This window comes from Phasianus colchicus, chromosome 13, assembly GCF_987193195.1.
Source record: "Phasianus colchicus chromosome 13, bPhaCol1.hap1.1, whole genome shotgun sequence".
NCBI classification, from domain to species: domain Eukaryota; kingdom Metazoa; phylum Chordata; class Aves; order Galliformes; family Phasianidae; genus Phasianus; species Phasianus colchicus.
In genome coordinates this window covers 19372537-19399913 of record NC_143448.1, presented here as the reverse complement: position 1 = coordinate 19399913, position 27377 = coordinate 19372537, and the positions used below count along the sequence as shown (strand labels likewise).

General features: G+C 39.6%; 1 protein-coding gene across 7 annotated transcripts in view; it reads right to left on the bottom strand.

Moving 5' to 3' along the window:
- Positions 1–27377, bottom strand: part of NFAT5 (nuclear factor of activated T cells 5) — a 55334-nt gene that overhangs the window by 6020 nt on the left and 21937 nt on the right. For 2 of the 7 annotated variants that reach the window (XM_031615013.2, XM_031615015.2), the window contains exons 3-12: positions 20549–21107; positions 15627–15819; positions 12831–13021; positions 11234–11406; positions 8961–9095; positions 8747–8799; positions 7211–7343; positions 6516–6596; positions 3015–3154; positions 76–2515 (exon numbers count right to left, since the gene is read on the bottom strand). In XM_031615013.2, coding sequence (XP_031470873.1) covers positions 76–2515; positions 3015–3154; positions 6516–6596; positions 7211–7343; positions 8747–8799; positions 8961–9095; positions 11234–11406; positions 12831–13021; positions 15627–15819; positions 20549–21107 — 4098 coding nt within the window. Of the gene's footprint in view, positions 1–75; positions 2516–3014; positions 3155–6515; positions 6597–7210; positions 7344–8746; positions 8800–8960; positions 9096–11233; positions 11407–12830; positions 13022–15626; positions 15820–18322; positions 18445–20548; positions 21108–21573; positions 21636–26581; positions 26671–27377 lie in introns of those variants that run through there. The other 5 variants (XM_090149542.1, XM_031615016.2, XM_031615018.2 and 2 more) reach the window with 5 other exon arrangements.

Below are 27377 nucleotides of genomic sequence, written 5' to 3'. Positions count from 1 at the left end.
ATAAAAGTGCATAAAAGTCTTGCAGACTCCCATCAGAAGCTCTTCTAAACTCACAGTCAGGCATCTACCACTTACTGTTTTGAATGCCAAACAGGAATATTCCTGAAGTCTGCTGAGATGAAGCAGGAGAATTCTGCAGCTGGTTGATAGCACCTCCTGCTGTGTTATGAAACAAAGAAGCTTGCTGCTGTGGAGGAGAAGCAGTTCCTTGCATTCCTGCCATGCTGTTTTGAGAAGAGTACATTGGAGATTGCTGCAGATCTTGCTGGCTCATACTGTTCTGCAACGCAGACATGGAAGCTGAAGAGATGAAGAGGGTGACCTGTTGCTCTTGAGAACTTGGTGACCCTTGGACCAACTGAATCTGGGGTGAGTTATGGAAGATGGCTGGCTGCTGTGCTTCAGCCTGGCTGGATCCAGGATTCTGTAGAGAAGACACTGTAGTTTGACTCTGGAATTGCATGGGCTGCTGTTCCTGGTTTATTGGCGCCATGTTAGTCTGTGGATGAAAAATGGACTGGCCCTGTTGTTCCTGATTAGTAACAGGGTTTTGGTTTGGATTAAAAATCATGTTTTGCTTTTGAGAAGCAATTGTACTCATTGCATTTTGATTACTGAACATCATGTTCTGTTGCTGCTGCTGTGGCTGTTCTTGAGATGGAGGACTGCTCTGCATAGCAACTATTGAATGCTGAGGCTGGAAGATAGCTCCTTGTTGGTTCTGGGGAATTGAACTGGACTGGATGGAGGCTAATGGTACTTGAGGCTGAAACAAACCTTGCTGAGCAGGCTGAGTCTGTGGCTGTTCCTGGGGAAGCATAGAACTCTGAATATGAGATATCTGTGTCTGTTGTTGGAAAGAAGTTGGTTGCTCACTGTTTGCTGCTGCCTGAAGAGGAGAAATGGAACTTGGGTTTGTAAAGAATGACATCTGCTCTTCTTGAGTTGCTGGGTTGCTAATTGAAGTCTGGGAAAGGAACATGTTGGCAGACTGCTGGTCTTGAGGAACTGAAGAGCTCTGTAATACACCCATGGTGCTCTGTGAATGGAACATTGGAGGCTGCAGTTGATCTGACGAGCTAGTATTGGTCTGGTTGTGGACAATGGAATTTGGACTGTGAAAAATGGAGCCTTGTGTTTCCTGTGATATATTCTGAGTATCACCAATAGGATTCTGAGAGTGGAAAAGCTGAGCCTGTGAGTGTGGAGATTGCTGCATAAAGTTTGCAGGCTGAATAGACATGATTTCTCCGCCCTGCTGGAAAAGACCACCTCCTTGCTGCTGAGCTCCACTTGGCTGAACAGTCATCATGTTTTTGGTAGATGAAAAGAGATTAACTTGAGATTGACTTTCTCCACTGTGCTGCATTTGAACCATGGTCTGAAATACAGAACTTTGCATCTGTTTACTCTGTCCTGAAGCTTCCTCTCCATCTGCAGAACTTGATGCCTGAAATATAGTAGGTCCATTGTTGGAGACCTGCTGCTGAGCTGTAGAATTAGTCTCACTTCCAGAAACACCAGGAGATGAAGAGAATAATTCGCACTGCATTTGCATGTCTTCGCTTGTTGATAACCCACTCATTATATGAGAAGCCTGCTGGTAAACCGGTGACTGCTGGAGGGCTCCGTTCCCTGAAGTTGTTGAAGAGAACAAATCAGACTGCATCTGTGTAGCAGCCTGGCAAATGTTTTGCTGGATTCCTATCACCATTGCTGCAGAAGTCTCCATTGCCTGTTGCTGCTGTTGTTGCTGTTGTTGCTGTTGCTGATTGGACAATGTGTTTTCAGGCTGTGAATGAACATTTTCACCTCTTCCAGGCAAAAGGTTCTCTGGTCTGGAATGGACAGCAGTATCTGACGAGGAAAATATCCCAGGATTTACACTATTTTGTATCTGACTAACTTGCTGAAAGATATCTGCATTTAGCTGATCTTGAACATCCTCATTACTGTCAGACCCAGAAAATAAAACAGAAGATAACTGTTGTTGAGCTTCCAGTACCTGCTGCACCAAGTCTACATTTCTACTGCTGCCCGTGGCAGTGTTAGTTGGAAAATTTCCAGCCTGCAATTGCTGAATAGTGTTCTGCAACTGACTCACACCACTCGCTGATGAGAAAATACTCGATGAAATCTGTTGCTGTAACGCCTGCGCTGGTTCTGGTAGTGTAGATTGTTGTTGTTGTGAAGCATCAGTTAATTGTGACAAAGTGACTACTGTGCCATCCGACTGCAAGACTTCTCTGGTTTGGGAATCTCTTGTTTGGAACTGTGCAGCTTGCTGCAATAACGTGTCACTGTTCTGCAGCTGACCTGGAGTAGAGACAGATGAAAAGCTACCAGGCTGGGTAATGTCCTGCGTTTGGATAGTAGTTAGAGTCTCTGGATTATAAACCTTAGGCTGTATTTGTTGCTGCTTTTCATTTTCAGAAGGTAAATGGGAAGCAGAAGTTGATATGCCAGGCATACTGCTTTCTAATGTTTGCTGAGTTGGTCCAACTACTTTTGAAGCCTGAAAAGAGCAGTGATACGTTAAGCAATTCACATGCTTTATCAAGTTACATTTATACTATTTCCACCAATTGATAATGCTCAGGGAAGACAATGGAATATTCGATGGCTCTACATACATAATCAGCTATGCAAGCAAATGAGTGAAAAAATGGTGGAAATGCTATCTCAAGGACGAGTCAAGTCACAATTCAATGAAAGCAATAGAAAGCAGTTATTAATATCCTTGTAATGGTTTACTTATTTTGTGTCACGGGACAAAAAGAACATTCATCATAGGAGCACTAATCAACCAAGGTAGGAAAGCAGGAACAAGAGAGAGTTACTTTCAAAGGAAATTGTCCATTACTTTAATCGTGCCCTGAGATCATACGGCCAGACTGATCTTGGACACGTCATTTTCTCTGTGCATACTCTTCACCACTTTGCACTATTAGCTGATGGTTAGACATAATTAAGATTAATGAAACCAATTATCTTGAGATCTCAATCAAACTTACCTTGAAAACAGGGGGAGATCTTTTTTCTGCGCTTACTTCCATTGGAGACACATCTTCATTCTTAATCATACTGCTTGGCATGAGTGGAGTTATCAAGGCACTAGGAAGAATATTCACCTTCTCCAGATTACAACTGGTGGCTTTCATAAATAAAAAGGAAAATGAACTGTAAACATTTGCTATACAAAGCACAGGTTTCTAGCACTGGCCTGCTTCCCATTTAACTTCTCAGTACTACCACAAGAGCTCAAATCCCCATATAAGATGCCAAAATGCAGAGATCACTACAAATATACATCAAATAATACTAAGGAACAGTAAAACTGCTCATGTTTTCTGTCATTTGTATCTTTCTGGACCAGGATAGCTAACCATCAATTATCTTAAACTGCAAATATAAAAGCTTAACACATTTTTCCACAAAAAATTTAAATCATAGTGTACTTTAACTGTACTCTATTTGAATTTTAGAAATGCCTGTTTTTTTCAGATAAACGTGTCTCACTTCACAGCACTCAAAACACTCAAACTGTATTTTTGCTCTATTAAAGAACTAACCAAGTGAAAACTTGATAAATCTGCATGCCAACTCTCTAGGAAGAGCAAGTTGTTATTTTGCCTTTGCAGTGCCTTTCTTTCTTTTTGAAACAGAAAGCTGGCTTCTTGACATGAATTAGATCTCCTTACTTTTATTATTTCCAATCCAGATTAATATATATATATATATAACATAGGTCGAGATCTTTGCAGTAAATGAATTGAGCTTTTCCGATGTAAAACATTGCTGAAATTATTTGAGCTTAAAACAAACCAATGGGAAAATCTGTGAAGACCACAGACCTGTGAGTGACTTTTAAGTAGATTAAAGAATTAATCTTCAACATAAAACAAAAAATCTCTATATCCTGAACAAATTTAAATCTTACAGTAACATGGCAGTAAAGTTCTCGCAAATCTATACCAACAGTATGCCATGTCCCATGTCACAGTTCTCATATGTTTATTCTACATATAAGCAAATATCTCCTGAAGTGTTATCGTCTATCTTTAGTAATAAATTCTCAGTCATCAGCATACCAACACAAATCAGTGTACCAACAGCCAAACAAACTCCTCCCCTCCTGTTAGCCCACACATTTGGGATGGCTCCAGAAGCATAGGCCACGTGGCCTGGGGTGTTGGGCTGTGCTGCTGGCAGGGAATGCAATCTGAGCAGAAGAATCCCACTCCATGCCTGCTTCAGGACAGCCACTCATACCCAGCAGTCGGTGTTTCTCTATACTGTAGTCACAATTAACAAGGTTTTCACTCTTACGTGTTTAATCATGTAGCATTATCCGGAAACAATAAAAACTTTACACTTAAGTAATTAAAATTCCAGTGGCATACAGGTTAGGTACTAGCAATAGTATGCTGGTTCACAGTGATGTACTTGGTTGGAAAAATGAAAAAAAGAAATGAGATTAAAAATGAAAAACAGTTTTCAAAAGCAGAAAACTGTTGTTGGTTTTGGTTTGTACTATGTCTTTGTGAGTTACTTATTTTAGAACTTCTGAACTGCTACGATGTTTTCAAAGCAAATTCACCCTCTTTTCCTTTTCTCCCAGTGAAACTGGAACCTGTAACCATCTTTAACCACTCACAAATAATGCTAGATGACTACTCCTCTGTTTGAAGGACGTGCATTTCCTTGGGCAGAGACTTGAACTACATGGTTAGCCATACTCACTCCTCTTTCCCAAGTTCAGAATTCTAAACGTTGCTCTGAAACATAACTTGCTCTTGAAATCTTTCAAATCTACAGTCTTAAAACTAAAAATCTGAAGCTGTTTTGGGAAGCAATGTATTGGGTTTTTTTCATTTATACAGATGCAATCATTTTATAAGAAATATTTACAGATATCTGAGACAAAGTTTGAATTTGCCCATGATAAGAACAGAAAGGCCCTAAAGTTCAGTGTGTAATCATACAGACCCTTGGCAGCAACAGATTATTCTATTTGTCTGAGGCTGCAGTACATGATGGCACCTGTATTGTGAATTCTATGATATTGTTCCCAATGAAAGCAAACAGGAAGGAAGCAGTGTTCCACTGGGTCCCCACTTGCTCTTTATGATTTCAGAACAGCAATGAAGGATAAGTTGGGACATGTACAGACAAAGTACATAAAGCAGACAAAGTTGTCTGACCTAAGGTTCACCTCCAGCCTAAAACAGATTGAGTAGGTACAGGAATGAACAGTCAAAAAAAAAAAAAAAAAGGCTAGAGGAAAATCCACACAAGGATAAGACAAGTTCTCTCATGAACAAAGATATGAGCCAATAGGAACCACACGTGTGCATATGAACAGCAATGTCCTCCTGATGCAGCTGCTATCTCATCTTGATTAAGCCTCCGTACTAGATTAGATAGATGTCAGGCTTGCCCCGATACATTGGCTATTATTATCCTTATCTTTTTAATCTAGCTACTAAGAAGTCTTACCAATCCTTTGATCAGCTTGTTTCATTGCCATAAACCCTTCTGCAAATTTCTCCCCTATTACTGTCTGCAGGTTTAAACTCATCATATCATGCATTATCCTACCTAACAAGTTGTAAAGTCGACTTGTAAATACATCCCCTGTCAAGGCCAAATGTATAGCTATTAACTTTAAACATGAGCTTCATGATTTTAACCTGAAGCTATGGATTCCTATCAAACTTGTGATCACATTGTTAATTTGCTTACCTTTCAATCTGCTTCCACCAGAGCAGGCTATGGAAATTTCCATTGACCTTTGTACACTGCCATAGTTTTAACAACCAAGAAATATTTCCTTCCTTTATTTCAATATAGAAAGGATCAATTCAGTTAAAAACCAGGCAAGCCTACAAGATTCTCCCTTGGAACAAAACAACAAACCTTGCATGGACAGAATAACAAGAAAGAAAACACCACTGAAGGAAGTAAGCTGAAAACGCCAGACTTCGCTTTCTTACTAGAGCCACTGAAAGCAGCCATAAAAATCACTGGACAGCTTCAGTCTCTAACATTACCACACCATTATAACTGTAAGAAAAAGTACCAATTTAGTATGTTAGGACTCTTCAGTACTCTGTTCTTCTAACCTCCTCCCCACCTTTTTCCTTTTTAAACTTCAACTGACACACATAGCTTCTAAATCCTTTGTACCAACTGTCTTCTTAGGTTTCTCTCCTCTTCTTTGTAAGAGTTTTAAATGAAGATTGGAATGTTGGTTCTGAGGCACAAAAATAATTCTTTAAAAATTATTTTTGCTGAGGTTTTTGCTCTGCTCTTTCTCATGTTACAATATACTTCAAGGAATACAGTTACTAAGCGAAATACTCAGGATTAGAAAACAAACCCCACTGTAAGAATACTGCCAGATTTTATAAGTGTATACATAGCTTCTCAGGATGGCTGATTCATTCCTGCAAAATTTGGGTGGGAATTTATGGTTAAATTATTAACAACAACGATAAGAATCAATTTAGTACCTTTTATAGCCTCTTCAAAAGAACAATGTTGGGCTGGGCTGGAGATTTCCTTCTTCACATTAACATTCAGAGTACCAGCTGCTGAGGCAAAACACATTGAAAACTTCCTTATATTAAAACAGCAAACAAACAAACAAAAAAATCCTTAAAGCAAACTCAGTTACTTCTACCTTAAAGTAATTAAGCTTTTTAGAAGTGTTTTGCAGTGAACACACAGTTCACAAAATTGGGAACCGCAGTGCCCACAATATCACTTTCACTTCCAAAAATGAAGAAGCCAAAAATGACGTCAGCAATTGCACTGCACATTGTCATGGCTAAAGCAACAAAAAACATGTCATGAAACTTCACTCCATACAGCAAAAACTGGTGCTGTTTTTCTGTTGAGTTCTGTATGTAGGATGCCTATATTTTTCCTACTCAGCTTCATTTTGAAGCTTACAGAAGAAATGCTTAAAAACAGCTGCTACTGATACCTGTCAATGGATTTTGGTGACAGCATGCTGACCATGCAGCTGAATTTTAAGCTACCCGCCACATAGATGAATAATGAAATCTAAGGACTTGGCTTTCCTCGCAGACTAAATCTTAACCACAAGAGGAGTTTGAAAAGATCCTCATTATCTAACATTTGCTATATGGACTATGAGATTAGGTCAATGCCCACTCCTTCCCCAGGTTTCCATTTCACATACATGTATCTGGAGTGTACGTAAATTGCTGCACATCGTGCGACCGTCCAGCGTTGGTCACCACGTAAATTCCCACAGAAACAGCTGAGGTTATTCGCTGGTCGTGATACGGTGGCACTTTCACAATAAGGTGATTCTGTAATGCCAAAAACAGTAAAATCATATCAGAAACCTTACTTCATTACTATTACAACTATCTACCTCCATCAAAACATAGAAACAGACTAATAGAACACCAGAAAAAATGGGGGAAAACAGTGAAGTCAGTTGGTAACAATTTTGATTTCGTTTGGAAAGAGTCAGAACTAGTCAGCCAGAGTAAATCAGGAAGCCAGGAAGCTTGTAATACCACTTTTACTTTTCATTCTCACAATAGAACTACAGGTTGTATTGTATAACAGCTTTAATACAGCCACTGTTTCATAGACAACACTTCCTGGACATCAGATTTTAAAGTGAGATCTATCCAGAAGCACTGGAGCTGCAGCACAATCAAGCTGGAGTGGCACGTGCCTTGTTCCAAGTGACACAAAGTTATATGAGAAGTATTTCTGCACACCAACTGATTGGCTTTACTTCAGACAGATTTTAATTGGGATCCGTGCATTTCAGCTTCTCATTTACACACTGATGGGTCACACGCACAACGTCACTCATCCAAGAAGCTCGCAGTCAGGCTGGTTGCCAGCTGCCTTCTACTCTTTTCTTCCACAGAGCAGTTCTATACCAGTTTAGGCACTTAACTTTTTCTTAAAAGGAAGTATGAAGGAAAAAAATGCAGATCTAACAGAATGAACATCTCATCTTTGGAAAAAAGCAACGCACTACAAAATCACAACCCCAAAAGAGAAGCTTGTTACTAGAGCACAGAGGCAGTGCTCCTAGAGAAGAGATGTATATTATTATGTATTTGTAGCTCTTCTGTCTTTTGGGCTCGCTACAATTCCTTTTTCAATGAAGGAAAGTAAAATCTTTCTACATTTCAAATCTTCTGCTGTTAGGTTTGGGTTTTTTTGTTTGTTTTTCTACTGTAAGAACTGTCCAACTGCTTGTGGAGTGGCAAAGATTAGAGACAGAACAGTGTCACAGATTATTTAATTGTTTTAAAGTTATTAGTCAGCTTAGTATAGAAAATGTAGAAAGTCAAATCTGAGCAAAATTCAAGAAATTAAAAATAGCACTAGAAATACTACTATATTTTTTAAAATTATATTTTTCTTCTCTTCAAAATGAGGAAAGCCCTTTCTCCCTTTCCCTTAATCAACAGCACTGACGAAAACAAAGCCACTGGGTACATTTTCCAGCTTTCATCAATGTGAGCCACACACAATACCTTAAGCAAAAGTGAAATCTTCCTAAGCTCCATTTCTATATTTTGCTTTTTATTTGTAATAAGCCATTGATCCTGGAGCGAGTTTGCCAAGACTTTAATGACTTAAAACTTAAGAATCAATGATTTGATCATGCTAAAAAGGAGTCAGCAGGTCATAATAAAAAGAAAAATATTAAGTTAAAAAAAAAAAAAACAGTAATAAGTACCTGATGAAACAATTCCATGTCTATTTCAGCTTCTGCCTTCCAAGAATTTTCATCTAAATGAAAGTTAAAAAGCATAATTTATTGCTCATCCATATAAAGCAATTTATTTTAGTGCCCTTGATTCAGCTTGTCAATTTGTTCTCTACAACTAATCTGTATGAAATGAGTAAACCCAAGCATGCTCTCTCCAAGGAATTGTTGCTTTCGCACTAACCAGAAACATTCTCTTGGAAAATCACTTTCGTTCCCTTTAGAAAGTTCTTGCCAATTAGAAAAACTTCCTCTTCACCCTTCACCGAACAGCTGTGCAGGCTTTTCTTTAGGATCTCGGGAACTCCTGCTGGTTGAGCTGCAATTGACAAAACACATATCTTGAAGTCCAAGAAAACATCAGTATCCAGAAAAACGAGCTTTCATTTACGGAATTATAACTTCCTTATTTCACTTATGGGAAAGAACAAAACAAATCCTAAATTTCTTCTTTTAAATATATTATTTCTATTATTTCTTTTCTAAATGTAATGAGACTTTAAAAACAACACATAGGTAAATGACCCACAAGTCATCTTTTCTCCTTTCTACTGCATTTTTTAAACAAATTTTTCAGTGTTTGAGCTATTTTCAAGAGCGATGTATACCTGCTAATATAAATCCTTGCTACAGTCACATCTCTTTCTTTGAGGACTACAGCAATCCATATCCCCTGAACCTGCAAAGGGGATGCAGCTTAATCAATGCACACCCCTAGAAACCTCTGCCTCTCCAAAGTCATCAGCCGAATGGTGGGCTATAAGGTTACAAATTGGTTATGCTGCAAACTATTTCTGTGCTTCTTAAAGCACAAACCCAATAAAACCACCTGTGCCAAAAGAAAATGACCACCAAAAATAGTTGAAATACAGAAGCACGCTTCAGTGCACAAGCACATTTTTGGAACCCTCCTGGCAAAGAATCTAAACTTCCCTCTGGGCTCTTGAACAAAGAAACAGATTTTTAAAATAATGTATTTTGACTTTGTCACATTTAATATGCAACGAAATAAATCCAGTTCCTAGCAGAGGTTGTTCAGCCAGCTTTTCTATTCTCCATAAAATCCTAGTGGCGTAAGCCCGTACTTGTGTTTCGCATTCATGTGGCCCACTTTCAGTGTTTAATAATAGTATTCTCTTAGCTTACTGCATAGAAGAGCACACATACCATAACGGTCCAAATTATTTAATGACCTTTCAGAAAGGATTTTTCTACAACTGTTGAAGCAGGCTCCTAGGCAACCGTTACGCAGCTACTAAATATGCTCAGTACACATGAACTTCTCAATAGAGAAACCAGATTTAGGTTTGCTAGCAAATTAGTAAGGCCTACGCTTTAAGTAGGCTTTGTTAAAGAGCCTGCATCTCACGTCTGTAGCTTTGGGAACATTGTTAATACTGCTGTCAGTGGCACAGAATCATAGAGGCACAGAGGCAGGAAGGGACCTTTGAAGCCCCCCCAGGCCAGCCCCCCCAAAGCAGTTCCCTACAGCAGCTTGCACAGGGAAGTGTCCAGGTGGATTCCAAATATCTCCAGAGAAGGAGGCTCCCCTACCTCTCTGGGCAGCAGTGCCAGGGCTCTGCCACCTTCACAGGAAAGATTTTTTTTTTCCTGTTCAGATGGAATGCCCTGTGCTCCAATCTGTGCTCAATGCCCCTTGTCCTGCTGCAATGCTCACATGTGGCTTCCCCAGGGCACAGCAGAGGGGAGGAGAACCTCCCTCGTGCTGCTGGACACTCTTTTTAATGCACTTGTATAATCATGCAGAGAAAAAGCTCTCCTATCCTCTTGTTCATCAAGAAATACAAAGAACTTAAAACAGCAATTGATGCATTATTTTTCCTATCTTTTCTCCAAAAGATGAGCAAAATTCCCTGTAACTGAAGAAGCAGCTCTACTCCGATTTCATTTTCCACATTGGTCAGCATAACCTGAACAGTCAATGCAACCATCTGTTCTCAGTGCTAAACAGAGCATTTTAATAAATAGCTGTAAAAAGTTTAATTCTTGCACTGAACCAGAACAGATTCCCCCTCTGGCTCAATGAACTCCCACATCTGTACAGAGCCATGCTTAGTAACTCATGACAAGTCATCTCTATCACTGAAAGCTGGCAGATGGAAGTGACAGTACAAAGAGATTAAAACCTGTTTTAAAGTCATACAACCAGTTCAAAGAAAGCCTGACAGAATTACTCATCTTTTAAAAGGCAAAAATGAATTTAATAACAGATTAGCCATTTTGTAACTACTTTTAAATACTGGTCAGTCATTTAACTAACACCCTACTCCAAATAAAGATCATCCCATTTGATTTAAGCAATAGCAGTTCTGGAATAATCACAGATTAACACAGCTTTCATTTTGTTGTTGGTTTGTTGGTTTTTTTTCTCCTACTCCTTCAATCACACCAAAACCCAGAGTCCTCCAATACCAACATTTCTGCTTTGATACTCACTGCACAGAATTGGGGAAGAAGGTGTCTGCAGAGTCAATGTGGAACCATCTTTGCGAGTGATGTTAACACGAAATACCAGCCTGGCACGTGTGCTTTTTTTCTTGGAACCAGCAATCCCTATTCTAGCTTCAACATCAGCATTTCTCAGCTTCAGTATACCCACGCAATCAACCCTGACAATAAGAAGCAGATGAGAGTGTAATAAATTCAGCATCTTTTAAAATCTTTTTACTTGTTACGTAAGCCATATAAAGTCACAATTCTTGAAGTAACTACTGAAATATTATTAATTATTCACAAGGAAATTTCTACATAACCTTTCTCATTACAGAGCGGTTTTCAATTCACCCCTACCTAATTTGGATACCAAATCATGGGAGGAAGGAACATGAAAATACTATGAATAGAAAATGCCATATAAGAAAGTAATTCTGGTAAGCATTCAATTTATCATCAGAGATCTTTATACTTTTATTCTCTGGACTAGATCTGTGTCTGCAGGGTTATTAATGAAAAATATTCCGGATTGCTTTAAAGCAACAGTAAAACAAAAAGTTTAGGGCAGAAACTGTGGTCCTGGGATAAATAGATACAAAGTGTGAGGGTGAGAGAGCGATGCCATGCCAGCTTTTAGAAAGACGTGACACATGCAAAATGATTTAGAGGAAAAGATAAACATCAAACAAAAAAACCCCACAGCCCGATGTGCTAAGGAGAAGAACACTGGCTCTACCAGGATCTCAGGCCTTACATCCAAGAAGTACACAGGGCATCTGATACCGAATTTGAGTACAGCAAAGCTTTGCACTGCATGTCACCCAAGGAGGAACAGCTTGTGAGTAGAGAAAAGGGGAGAAGAGACAGCAGTTCCCAAGTGGCACTGCCACTGCCTCAACAGACAACTACAACATCACCACTGACATGCCAGGAAGATTCCTGAGGGATTCAGGTATCTTGTGAGAAAACAGCCTAGACAAAACTTGTCTTCCTTGGTAACTCATTTCATCCAGTATCTCTTTGCTTACAAGGTTTTATATTACCACTTGAGGGCAATCAAATTATTTTAAGAGGTAGTTTCACTTATGGGAAAATGTTATACAAAACAAGAAGTAAAGACAGGAACGCACTCAGCTTTCATGATAAAGAACCACCTGACAGGAACAACAGAAATGGAACAAGCATAGAGAGGAGAGAAAACTCAGTTTAAACTCCTTGTCTAAAAGCCCCTCTGAGAACTAAAGATCCTGCTACTCTCCTTTCCTCTTCTGATAACCAGTTTCATAATTGCTAAATGAAGAGGTATCATGGAGCCAGAGACAACTTCAATGTGCAGGTTATTCTTTAAACAGTCCATGAAACACTAATATAACAAAGTCCACAGAAAAATTCCTACAAAAAGACTAAACATTAAGCATAATAAACAAGCAGAGAATGGGATTTAAATGTTTCTCTTATGCTTGTAGCTTTAACTAAGTGCCTGATGCATGCCAAGATGTTCATACTTCTAACTACTAAGCAATCCAATTGAGAAAGGAAAATCAGTCTCTGAAAACAAACAAGTTAAACACGTATCTATTTTTTTAATAAGATTACTCACGCAAGTGTCATATTGTTGCTAGGGTCCAGTCCCACCTCAATAACAGTAGTGCCCTCGATATCCACCTCCTTACAGGGAGTGGTGTTTCTCCCAGTAACTCGGCAGGCCTGGTAGAAGCCATGTGGTTTCACTCGGCCGGAGTCATTTCCCACGAACACCTGCAGCACCACCGGCTCATTGTGACCTTCCAGCTGAAACACAGCAGCACAAATCAGATATTTCAACTGACCAGCAATGTCTTAATTAAAATAGGGAACATTTTATGCAGCTGAACTTGAAGTGAACCTACTCCCAGTGTTGCTGGAAACAAACCAAAGGTAAGCATGATTTTTTTTTTAATCTAGTTCATAAATGAAATCACAGAACTGTAGGGGTTGGAAGGGGCCTCAAGAGATCATTGAGTCCAACCTCCTTGCTAAAGCCAAAAATAGGTAGTTAATGTCCTTTGTTTTTCTGTTAGAAGACAACACACAGGTGAATGGAATATAAATAAATATATAAATGGAATTTAAACCAGCTTGAATCCTATACACCTTCACATGGAATTAAACCAATTCCAACTTTTACATCTCTAATGATCCCTCACTCCCACCTGATCTTTAACAATTTCCTTGTCTCCTCCCCACCAGCACTGACATGATTCTATGACATCCACCAGGTAACTGAGAAAGAAGAAACTTGCTGTGGCTGCCTGTGAGGTATGAGAGAATGTGTTGGTCAGTATATGCACGCAGATCAATCAGCTAGCAGCTTACATTCTCATGATTCAACTGATCAATCAGAGTTTTCATAATTGTTGCTAGAGGATTTCTGGGTGACAATATTACATTTTGTTCTAGGTCTGGAAACACAGTCAATACTTGCAGAGAGGAATAAAGCTCAATCTTCAGTAGTAAGGTGACAGCAAAGGAGAGTGGAGCCCCCCCAGCAGACCTCTTAGAGCAGTCCCTCACAGACTTAGAAAACTTAGTTTTGGAGTTCTTAGCTGGCTTGTAGAACTATCAGCAAACACTTGTAAGATCATAGTATGCCTCCCATGTCCAAATGGAGCCTCGAGTTTAAAGCAGGTAGCTAGGTTACACGCTACAGACGAGCCAAGCCAGAAGACTTCTGGAGGTGGCCTATCACAGGCTCACTTGTATGCAATCAGGCCAACAGGTTAACAGCAAAGGGCTCGAAAGCCCATGGCTTCCATAAAGTACTTTAGAAAAAACTTTACTAAAAGGTAATGTTTTCTAACAGAAGCAAGTTTCTCGCACACAAACATAGTTTTCAGACTAAGTCGCTGATACATTTTTTGCTTCATTGTTCAAAGTAATTTTGTGTGCACACTATGAACCAGTTCGCCTGCTGGTAAAACAGCTTGAGCTTCCAAGGAATTCTGTAGCGCGAGACTCTTCCAAACAGAAAATTTTCTCTGACGGGTGCTAAAGAGTAACTGGGAAAGGAATTAAGAGGAAACTCAGACAAACAAAGGCCTATTAAGAAAGTCCACATAAATGAACACTAAATCACCATAGCAACAGGAGTATATGAATGGATTCTTTTCTTAGGAAACTTTACTGAACTTCTATATTACCAAAGAGGATGGAGCGAAGTGTTGGAGATGATTGCAATGCTGTTGAACTGTTCTTTAAAAACAAGTACATTTTAATACCCTGTAAACAGCATAATTTTTTTTTTTTTTTTCCAGGCAGGCCTTAAAAACTTTTTTTTTTTGTGGACGTGACATTCTAACTTGTATAGAGAACTGCATTGCTGCTTTCCTAAATTGGAATAACTAAAGAAAAGTATTAGAGGAAACAACTTTCATTTTTCTTGTCATTATGTGTAACGGTCAGAAAGGTCAACGCAGTGGAAGGACAATACAGGAGTGCAGCAGCAAAGAGACTAATCTGAATAGAATGGGATTACAAAGGAAAAACACTTGCCTGTCTGTGAACATCTCAGCTCGCAGAGAGAAAGAGAGAGAAAAAAAAAGAAAAAAGAAAAAAAAAAAACAACCAACAAAGGAGAGATCTCCAACCAGAACTCCTTCCCTAGTGATAGTCAGCCCTTAAATGAGGTGTAAGAGGTGCAGCCGGGCTCCACTTGTTCCAGTCACTCAGCTGAATTGCCTTCACCTGTGCTCCCAGGGCTGACCAGGTCCTTTCCCCAGGTGCTCAATCAAGTGTTCAGGATGTGACTCAACAGTTATCATACTGTATGGGAACAGCTCTGGTTACTTGCTGAGCCTGCTGGCTACGCTTCTCCTAAAGACGCATGGAGGCCATATACCATATTTCCAATGAGTGTATGGTCCTGGCTTGTGTGCAGTTTGGTGCCCACACTGACAATCATCCTGTGGTCACTGCAACTTTCTGATGACCTTTAACACCTTAGCTAACAGATCCTTATGTGGATCCTGATACTTATTAAAAAAACACACAACCTTTCAAATGTTTTTTGGAATGAAGCTTTGTTTTACATTCTTAACAGTAAGACATAATGATGACCCAGCAGCAGCAGCAATTGAACAATTACAGAATTTTGCTGTCCTACTTTTGCATTTTTCAACTTCCTGACTATTTGTATGCAGTTCATCTAATTGTAGCCTAACAACATGCATTAGGGATGAGGTATCATTGCCTTGACATGAAATTTCATGCCTCTTGTAATGTTGTGATATATGTCCTTTCAATTTAGTCTTTGTACTCTCAAGAAAAGACCACACCTTATCTGAACTGAACCAGCTCCCATCTATTTAAGTATCCCTTGAAAAGGAACTTTCATATCACAAAATACTGAACAGCCTACCTTTACAGTTGGAAAACCTTGTTGTGTCCGGTCTTTCACTGAGCCTCGGCTGCCTTCAGTCAGATAACGAGCCCTGTGCTGGGTTTCAGGCTGCACCACTATCTTCAGCTCCTTCCCCTCACTTTTGGTTGGATACTGACCACACAACATTGGGGTCTTCTTCCCTCCAGCTCCTTTCTGGCTCTCCGACGCTCTGAGAAGTCAAAGCAGACCATTAAAAAGATGTTAAAAATCCAGCTCCAAAAAATCACAGAAAAGCTATAAAGGTAAGATGTGTACATTAATGGACAGAGGATTCATAGTTGAGAGATTTCTCCTTCTGACAGAGAAGGAAACCTGCAGGATGAAGAGGAATGGTGCTTCCCTGCCTCTTCCATCCAGTGCACATAGGAACTGCTTTTTCAGAGAGTAAACATAAAGGAAGGGAAAAGCAATTAGCATTAAACTATATTAACGAATAGAAGGCTTATAACCTGCTGTTTTCATAGTACTTGATACAGACTGTTATTACTGGAATAAGCCATTTCACTTCTGTTAAAAATATACACACACACACTAAATGGATTTAAGGTTAAATGATACTTGAAATAGGAAAACAGCCTCATGCCTGTCTCCTCCTGACCTTGCATATCCATGCAAACTCAAATACTATTTTCTGTTAAAACACATTGATAAATTTATGTTTAAAACAAATTAGTTGTAGTAAAAGACTCCAACATAATGGCACACATTTTAAAGCTGCAGTGTATGCAAAAGAGTGTTTCTTTGCAGGTGTGCACGTTAAGATGTACTGTATTTGCTGAGATCAGTTCCATAATTAAAACCTGAATGAAGAAGCCCTCCAAAGCATAACTTTTGGGGATCCAATTCTTTGTTCACTTTGAAGAATACGGAAAGGTAACTCTTGATTTTACACAGAGCAGGTTTTTATAATTATCCCGAAGTCCAATAAACCTATCTAACATTAACAAATGTAGATGTGCCAGAGCAAATGGGACAGGCAGAAAAAGAGCTCAATGAGGTTATGCAGAATGCAAGTCTGTCATTATTTTTTCTTTAAACTACCAGAAAGGCATTTTTAAGTGCTAATCAATCTGAAGAAAGCAGCTTTAAGTCAGAAACCAAAATCTCGTTTCAGTGAGCAACATACAGAAGTAACTTAAGGACTTTTTTTCTGAGGGAGAAGGGTGAGAGAAATGCCTTTTCTTCAACAATACTGAGAGCTTTGCTGCTGTCTTCACCCACTGTTTGAGCTTGCCACGGACCTGACGCTGAAGCAGCCTGTAGTGCTCTCTTCCCAGCTGCTGGGTGACTTACCCTAACGGACATCACAGCTTTCCTACAGCTGCTGCACAGTGGAACAGCACGAGGCCTCACCATGTGCCAACGCCTCGGAGGCACTGAGCACAGCTCCTGCTGCAGAGGGACCTCCTGTGTCTGCAGGGAGGGATGGGCTCTGGCCCCTGAGCCCCCCGCAGCCCACAGTCCTCGCTGCCACGCTCCAACTTCCACTAAACCTTCCAAAGTCTGCAGTGCAAGTCACAAAGGGCTACAGTGCACCTCAGGGAGCTGCTAAGTTTGCGCTGGGCCTGAACCTCACTTTTTCTGCTCCTGAAGGTTAAGTGTGGAAGAGGCAAGGTCCCAGACCTACTGCTCCTTCTTCCTCAGCTGCCCCGACCCCATCAGGCCTGTGCCAGCAGCCGGAGGGATGGAGGCCCACATGGCAGCATCCTTCTGCCATGAGCCCTGCGTACAGCTAGAGGCAAGTCAGACAGGCTGCTGGGAAAATGCTGTGTAAAAACAGGCCTTACTTTAGGAACATAAAACGGGCAAACTGTCTTCAGTGTAGTGTATGGTATGCTAAGTACACTGTAGTTAACAGCGCTATGCTCTTTGCTTTTGTACAAGCTAGGATAAATAGTAATTGAATTCAAACCTGTTAAATTATCATTTAGCTGTACTTCCTGTCAGGACATTGCTCCAACAGACAAGTCATTAAAAGGAATACATTTAGTAACTTTCACTCAATGTCTTTTTTCTTATTCAGAACTTTAAATTACACAGCTGAAGTTCAGTTCCCATAGGGGGTGTGAAGAGGAACGCTGAGCAACGCCAGCTGTAAGGGTGCTGCCTTTGCCTCTGCCTGGACTCACCTCACTGCAGTAAATGCAGCACACAGATTGCTTATGCTGACCTTGTTGCACTTCAGAATTCCAGGTAAATAAATTAATGCAGAAGACTGCATAGAGAATTTTGAAGGGAAGAGTCAGAGAGGCAGCCATTAAAATGAAATTCACTTTTGATACCAAAAATACAAGGTTTAACCATTGTGACATTGACTCATTGGCCACTCCAGCACACCATCAGGTTTTCCTGAAAGCACTTTGCTCTTAAAACCAAGTTACCTTCATTGTCAGCATACTAACATTTCACACCTTGCAGCATTTACATGAAGGAATGCTGCCTAAAAATTACTTGGAAAGTCTTCCCTTAAGAAGCTTTAAGAGAGAATTATTTTCAGTAAGATTAGATGATGAACATGGAAGTAATTTTAAAGACTGCACCAGAATTTCTCAGTGCTCTTACTTGTCAAAGTATCAGGATATATCATTTACACATCCTTTAATTTAGTTGACTTATAATACTAGTAGCCATGCATATACAAGTAGTAAAAATAATATTTCACACACACACACCTTTATTTATTAGCTTAATTGTTACCAGACAATGTCTCCTCAAAGCTAGCACTTCTTTTCTAAAATACAAATGGCAAAACCCATGATTCTATTAAAATAGATTTCACGAGTTAACGTTTGTCTGGTCCTGCACTTGCATCATGGTTGTTCCAAGTGAAGACCTGAAAGTGAAAGCGAGACCAAGCATGACTGAAATCTGAGAATCTTTGTGCTTAATCACTTTTAACTTATCTATTTTCAAAAGGCTTTCAGAAATTCTAAGTTTCCATAGGAATAAATTCTTTTTTCTACATCTGAAAGACAAACAGAAGTCTCTTTTGAGACAAACTCTATTTCCACTTCACAAATCAGCAAGTGTTCTTTCCTGGCTTTTTTCTTCAGGCCCAACGTAAATGACCTTCTTTGGCTGAACCCCATCAGGATGGAAAGTTTTACAGAAAGTTTTAAGAGCCACTTCCATGACCTACATTTGTAATACTAAAACTGCATATTCTAACTACAGAATTAACTTTCTGACTGTAGCTATTTCTCATTGCAAAGCTCTTGTTTAAAAGGACAGTTCTGTTACATAAGATTTTTGCTTCAGTTTAATCTAGCCTGTATGAGACACTTATATGGATATATGCTTATCCAACCCCTTGTTTTCAGGATACTGATGCAAGTATTGAAATACTCATTGCTTAGCCCCTAACATTTTAGGGAATACTATACTCTTGTGATGCTTTGGATTGAAATCTCATATATTGTTCCCGAATTTACCACGTCTCCTCTTTCTGCCACGAATCACACAGTTTTTTGCCTCCTGATAGTTTCTTCCCTTTGTAACTGACTGAATGACCTCCTTTGTGCTCAGTGGCAGCAGCTTCCTTGTTCCAAGCAACCACGCTAATTTGCTTCCTAGGTTCTAGCAAGAACTAATGTTTTACTTCATTATAATTTTCAGTTGCCAGAATAAGAGACGCTGAGCAACATGAGACAAGCTTAAAGCGTTTGTCATAGACACCAAAATGATCTCTGTACAGTTGTTGCTGTCTAAAGTTTGAGGAGAGCAGCGGGTGACAGCACCAGCTCCCAGTTACCGGCTGGCTCCGTATTTCCAAATGATGTACCTAGTGCAGGAAGAAGCAGCAGCACACTCTGGAGAGTTTCTCAGACTCACTTTCTCACAGTGAAATTTTAAGTATGGAACTGCAGTGACCCTGGGAATACAGACTCCAGGCTCTTTCCCTTTGGAATATGAGAAGTTCATAATCTTTCCCATCAAGCAAACTTTAATATTCACCATTACTGTGATGAACATTAGAACATACTTCAAGCACATACATAAGAACAGAAACAAAATAAATAACTCCCCCAAAAAAACAACAAAAGAAAATAATCAAATCTATCCACCCGACCATCTTAAGAGTACTAAAAAAGCCACAAGATAAAAAGTATATATATATATAATCAACACACTAAGCTGATGGATATTTTTTCTTTAAGCAACTACTGAAATGCATTTAATGAACAGTGTGAAGTGGGAAAGATGAGAGACCACCACCCAGGCGTGCCCACATACAGACACACGCATGCACACAACCCAGAAGCACAGAGAGAAACAGGATTAGAGATTTATTTCTGAAAAATCAAATACAGAAGTGAATTCACAAGTAAAAACAAAATTTAGTTCACCACAGAATCTTAACATTTTAATAAAAAAAGGCTATGTTAATTCAAATGATGAGAAGTCTTAACAAGCCATTAACTTCTACTCCTATCACTCTCTCTATTTGAAAATAGAGAAAGAGACGAACAAGAAGGTAAAGTGCACAGACTGAAATCCTCACATAAAATACTGCAGAAGCAGTAATGTTTAGGGTGCGTCCAGTCCACTTCTGCCTTTGTTTTTACATACAATAACATTTTCATGGTCATTTTAAAAATGGGATTGTGCAAACTTTTAGGAATCTTGCGTAAACAATAATACAGATGAGTGCATCAGTGCTCCTCCAATTGTTGTGACAAACTTTAGCTTTACCTTTATTTAAAGATTGTTAATCCGTAATGTTTAAACAGCTAAAGTCTAATGAGACTGTATCACGGGCTAGGATGCCAAAGGGAATGGCAGAGAAGGGAAGGAATTTATGTGAGAACCTGAGTAGAAGGGTGATGGGAAGGGAGTTTTATTAGTTTGGTTTTGCATATGGTGATAGAACTTTAAAACAAAAAAATGCAGATACCAACCCATTTCCTGCTTTTGAGTTGCCTTTGCTGTCCGTGCTGAGCTGAGAAAGGACATAGTGAGGCGCTTTGGCACTGTCGGCATCAAATATATCCATGTTGGACTCTTCACAATCTCGGCGTTTGATCCCTGGCCTCTGCTTTGGATTTCGTTTGCGTGATTTACGTGGCACCTCAGTGTTATCATTGTAGGAACTGGTACTCATGTTACTGAAGTTGGAGGGTGAATCCTCCATCCACATACTGCAGCTCTGTTCTGACTCCAATCCACACCCCTCATCCTGGCAGGACATCCGACTGTTGTCCAGCAAGTCCTCAGGTGGTGGCGAGATGTACAGCACTGTGTGTCTCTTCGGCGTTGACTGCTGCTGCTGGACCGTGTTACTGGTTAACTGCTTTTCACTTACCCCTCGGTTACTTACCCCCACGGCTGAGGAGCAGCTCTCCACTTGCATAGCCTTGCTGTCGGTGACTGAGGTAGAGTAAATGGTAGGACTGGAAGAGGTGGTAAAGGAGCTGCAAGCACCGCCCATGGAGGAAGAGGAAGGAGCTGAAGAAGCATCTGCGGTGTACAATTCAGAAGTAAATACAAGACACATGGTTGTGTGTGTGTGCTGGCTATAGCAGTCCCATTGAAGTAAAGTGATTTATGAACAGATTTCTTTCCCCCAACAAATATTTGGAATTTGGAAAGCTTTGGACTGTAAATGCTCAAAGCAGTAAAGCCTAGCCAATATGGTACTTTGGAAATGTCCAAATAAGACTTAATGCATTGTGCCGTAGTCAACTTTTTTAAAACTTAAAGTTAATTCAGAAAAAATGGCTGCAAGTAAACAGAGCTTTCATTGCCTCAGCTGGACGAATTATTTGTGTATAAGCCATTTCATCTAAAATAATGGAAGCCCCAATGCAAAATGCTTATAATCCACATTCAATGCCAATTAAACCACTTATCGTTGGATTTTATTTTATTTTTTGAAAAAGACGGGACTGTGCTTAGCCACAAAATATTAAAATAAGTTTCTAACCTATGAAGCAGAGAACTACAGGTCATTTTTAATGCAGACACTCCCTGCTTCAGAGGCAAATCCTGGAATAAAAATATGAGAAAATAAATGAGAAAAGAGCTGCTGATTATTCCATCATAAATGAGAAATAAAATATAAAATCAACTGAGTTGGTAGGCAAAATGGAACTGGTATCAGTCACTATGACATAGCTGTTCATTTTGCAGGTTCAAAGCAGGGATGAGAGATCTGGACTGGTGACATATTGACGTAAGAGAATGTGAAATTTCTGTATGACTCTTTCAGTCTCAAGTCCCACATTAGACTTCTCTCAGACTTCAACAGCTGAATCTGCTAAGCATACAGAGACAGCCTGGGGGAGTCCTCTAACAAATTCACGTTAAGCAGGGCATTTTAAGCATGATTGTGACTCCTCCAGATGCCCCACAGATGAAGCTGTTGTAGAAATATGAAGGGCAGCAAATAGATCAGAACAGAACCCTAAAGGTGTCTGGAGAGCAGCGCAGTCATTTCCACTGAAGAATGCTAATGCCAAATCAGCTGAAAATCCAAGCTGACGTTTTTGAGAGGAGGCAGCAGGAAGGACACAGGTATTTATTTCAGCCAGCTGTAGCTCACTACGGAATAACTGGATTTTTATCCAGACTTTAAGTTCCTCGGGAGGAGATGCTGTTTTCTTTATTTCTGCCCTGCTAACTACACCTCACGCAATAAACACAAACTTTAGAAATAATCTAATCTTGCAATCAATTGTAATAGCAGATAATAAAGGTAATAAAACAATGTGTTTGATCAGCAAGGTACTGCTGCAGTGGAGGTAATGCCTGTTACGATGAGGGACACTATACTTTACTTTTTCTCAAGACTTTTTTAACATCCAAATTGTTTCTGAAAACTGTCAAACCTAAAAAGGCCTACACATAATTGAACTATTTTATTCAGTGTAAGCTATCTAAGAGTAGCATAAAACTATATTCAGCTACAATATATACTTAAATAGCAGCAGAAGTCGGAAAATCTTCCTATAATGCAGTCTACTTGTTATTCACATGGGTCATCCATGATTGATGAGAAAGGCTTTTTAAAAAGGTATTGGTTTCTTACAGCTTTTCTGTGCTAAATAGAACTGAAAGTAAATCAAAGGTATTTGACATCGGAGTCAAGCGAAATGCAGTGGTTGTTACAGAACACAAAAAATCTATTCTGCTTTTATTCACATAGGGAGTCCCTTCCTCAAAACTCCCAGAGAACCAGGAGCAAATGAATGATACCAGTTCCATTTTCCAGTTTGTTCTTTGGCAAATATAGCGGCTGAAATTGGAGAACTCAGTCACTTTGAACTGCATTCCAATTTAAAGGCAAATTTATCCTTTCTATGTCATGCATTAATGCAATGCTTTTTTCCAAAAACATTTATAGGATTGGCAAGAACTATTAAATCCAGATATTAATTTCAGTGACAATATTTAGAAGCTGATTTGCAGCCACTTTGAGTTGCTATTTGTTTGTTGCTATTTGTGATGCTTCATTTGTTTTGTTGAAATAGAATTAGTTTCTATTCATCCTTTATGCACTCAAGGAAACAGAAATACGTGGTATGTTTGCAAACAGAATGCGTGGAGCGCAGCGATGCTGGGCGGGTTGCTGAACAGCAGCATCTCCCCTATTTAAAAAATGGCTTCTGCTCTTTTTAAACAGATGACGCTGAGCATCACGTGCGTTACGATGCAGTGTATGCAGAGCTCATGCTTTCCTGCCCCTGACAAAGACTTCGACAAATGCTTTCGGAAATATGGTTTGATTTTCAGGTGGTGCTGTGCAGAGCCAGGAATTGGACTCAGTGTTCCCCGCGGGCCCCTTCCGACTCAGGATATTCTGTGGTTCCATGAATTAAATCATTACGAGCACTGAACCAGGCAGCAGGGCTCTAGGATCAAAAGACTTCTGCTCCTCTGTAAGGAGCTTGATACCAAGGATCATCTTTTTGCAATAAGTACTGGAGAAGTTCTGGGAGGGCCTTTTTAGAAGGCCTATAAGAACACCTCAGTCACACTTCACTCACAGCTCTGCGTTGTGCTGAGCGCCTCAATGTATATCCTGTCCAGAAATATTTAAGTTACTACAGTTATTTCTGCCAAGTTCCCAATGCAGTTTCTTCTCCACCTTTTCTTCCTAAAGTTAAAAAAAATATGTATGTGTATGAATGTGTGTTTTGCCTTGAGGAAGGAAAGAAAGAAACAAATTGTCCTTTACACATTGGTTATATCCTCCTCCACGTGTCAGACACATCCCAGTGCACCAATAAAATTAAATTGTGTAAACATAAGCATCGAGATGAAAAATAATGGCAAAATAACCTCTGTCTTCAGCCATCCATATTCTCAAATGAATGCCACTACCATCCAGAAACATGCACATGTAAAAGCATGTACAAGCCAGTGCTGTCCCTACTGTAACAGCTAAAATATGGAAGAAAGAATGACAAATACCAAAGCCAATTAAACAAGCCAGCTATGTTAGAATAGCCAAAATTTAAAATACATTTAGGGGGATGAATTAGTAATTCTTCTATGAACATTTTAAGTTATGCAGATTGTATTCAGTTGTCAGCATTTGCTTTTTCTCACAGGCAGGTCTTTAGCCAACTCATTTTCCTCTGAGCCAGTAAACAAATAAATGAGATCAACCAAATAAGAATCCACAAAAGTTACTACAACAGACAAAATATTGCATCTTTCACGTGGCTCCCTCTGTTACATCAGTTTATTTTGAAGCCTGTGACTACACATGCGTATCTGACACCCAAAGGGGGTCTCTTGGTTGAATATGCTACATTCAAAAAACAATTTTTCCTATAGTTTTTGGTCAGTCATTCAGTCTCGCCTGGCACTGCTTGGTAAGGTGTGAACATTCTGCACTTCCACTTTCTAAGGAAGGAAGTTTTCCCCAGTATGCAGAGAACAAACAAAATACAACCATCAGGCACTCAATCTGACAGGTATACCTGGTCAGCGGTCGCTCAGGTGACAGTGGAAACAAACACGCCTTGCCCAGTTCAAGCATTTCTTTTATTTGAGGTTTACTTTCCTTGGACACATTAGGAAGTAGTTACAGGTGGCTCTTTCACTTGCAGTTTAACAGTGCTTGCAATGACAAACATGTAGTTTCAACAAGCATGCACATTTGGAAATTTAAGACTGAGTATAATATTTTAACATATTTTCAAAATAGGAATTGTTTTCAGAGCAACAACACGGAATAGAAGCCAAGTGCACATAATGGCAAGTATGAGGCCACAGTGCTGTAAATGAAACATGCACCAGCTTTACAAGGCTTTGTCTTGAATTAATAAAGTGCAAGAGAGAACTACTGCCACGTTAGAGCAACCTTGATCACTGTAGGAACTAAACCTCCTGAAGCTACTGATTGCCATCTCTGTGCCACGTAAGGCAGCTGAAATAAGTAATTCAGAATTTGTCTTACATGGGTTTTTTTTCTCTCAGATAGGTAAAGTGATATCAAACAGTTCAACGTAAGGAACTTCTGGTTCTGTTTTGGACAGCATAACTTGTACACTAATCAATAATTCTGAAACATGTAAATGAAAGGCAGAAAGGAACCAAGAACTAATAAACTGATTAGTGCCAGAGCTCAGAATGCTAGAAAAGATAACCAATGACTCTATACTACTCCTAGAAAGACTAAATTTCAAAGCAATTTGAGTTGTTCCATTTTGCATTTGCTTTCCAGGAAGCCTAAAATAGGGGCCCACTGGTCCCAAACATTTACCTTACTTTCGGGAAGCGAACAAAATCATATTCACAACCAAGAGACTGAATAACTCAAGTTCTGTCTGAAAACAAAAAGCAGGCAGTGAAAGAAGGGATGCAACACGCATGTGGCACAAATGCATGCTGCTAAAAATCACAGGCTTGTTAAATATCAGAGACTAAGGGAACATGTAGCAAAGAGCATCCCCATGAGCAGATCAGCGCAGTCTTTTTCTGTTCCATAACAAGCTATTGTAAAAGAAAATGTATTACCTCCTGAATTGCCAGCTAAGGCAATGGCATATATTTCTATATCTTATTATCTTGTGAAGTCAAACAAGGCATTCAGCCTTTTAAAAAATGTCTGAAAGGGAGAAAAAAAAAAAAATCACTTCTTGGCATCAAGGATTCTTGTCTTTGGATAAAATTCACAAGGAGCCAGAAGCCAACCCTGAAATCCTTGGTTCAGCCCAATCTATGGATAGCATTCAGTACACCAAGGGTTACCAAACCTTCCAGAGCAAAGTGTCTTAATGACACCTTTTCCTTCCACCATGGCTAGAGTGCAAACAAATCATTTCTCAGCCTGGAAAGTTCCAGAGGAGATCTTTTTGTTTTTACAAGGTTTTCTGCCACCTGTATGTGAACAGCCAAGACTAGCAACGAGCCATTAAAGGACTCACCTTTTTCTAGCCTGCATCCCATGTGATCCACTATTGTATTCCAGGAAACAATTAAGCACAGAAATGAAAACTCATCACATAGAATGAGGTTAGGGTCACATATAAGTTTAAAGTGCAAAGTATACTCTTTTATTAAATTTGTTAATTTATCCAGCATGTCATGATTTTGTAAGACTTGTTTATTCATGGAACTACTGAAAACTGCAGAACAATGTCAGTTCAGAAACAAGGATACTATGTGCAAAATTTCCAGCATCAACCCTTGTGTTGCCAAAGGCTTTCAGGTAAAAAACAGAACTTGCAAAGTGGCTGCAAACCTGCTTTCAATACCTCACATGCCAAACTTGGGTTTCTACTTTTCTTGTTCTTGTATTACTGATGTAAAGTCAACAACTTTTCCAAAAAGAGTTTAGTTTCAAATCAGTATTAACCCACTATTTAGAAACAAAACAAACAAAACAAAACAAAATTAAAAAAAAAAAGGAAAAAAAGGAAAAAAGAAGAAAAGGAAAGAAAGAAAAGAGACTTATGAAGAAGTCTGAAAACAAGACCGACCTATACCCTGGGTGAGATTGGATGGGTTAAGTGTCTCTGGCACTATTTGTCTTCACTATTGACAGACACTGTCACACAACCCACCACTCGATGCCTGTCTCTGAATGGCGAAGCTAGAATGCAAGTTAAGTGTATTAATAGAGAAAAAAAACTAGCATCCCAGCAAATATAATAAAGCAATCCAATTCACCAGTTATTAAAAAACACTCAGATTCAAGATAAGTAGGTTAATTTAATTTACGTTAAGCCCAACAGTGTAAATTCCCCTTACATTCACATGCTGAACCAAGCAGTGCATTATACTTTGGGTAAATACATCAATCAATCAGCTTTTATTATCAGTGACATCCACCATTGCATTAACACTCGAGTTCGGACACCCCAGCAGCACTGTTGTTAGTGGCTCAGGCCCAGCTCAGCTCCTGCCAGGCAAGGCAGAACTCCAGGCCCTCAGCTGCTCTCCAAGCTCCCCTCAACTCCCTGTGGCCCTAAGACAGGGCCTGCACAGCACATCATGGGTCCCACAAAGGGCCTCTCAAGTTAAGAATCTGCCTCTTTAGTTCTTTAGGTCCACGGCTGGTTTTTTTCCTAACAAATTAGGAACTCCTCTTGGCCTTCAGGAAGTCTTCAATGCTCTTACAGCAAGTGCCCGAATTAGCGTACACTGAGGATGTTCTCTTTTTACCTTCTCTGACTTGGTTTTTGTTTTTTCATTATTGATTAAGGAACAAGCAATCCTCAAGTCTTTTTTGATGTAAGAAGAGGAGCCATTTAATGCAAGAATCTGTCATCAAAA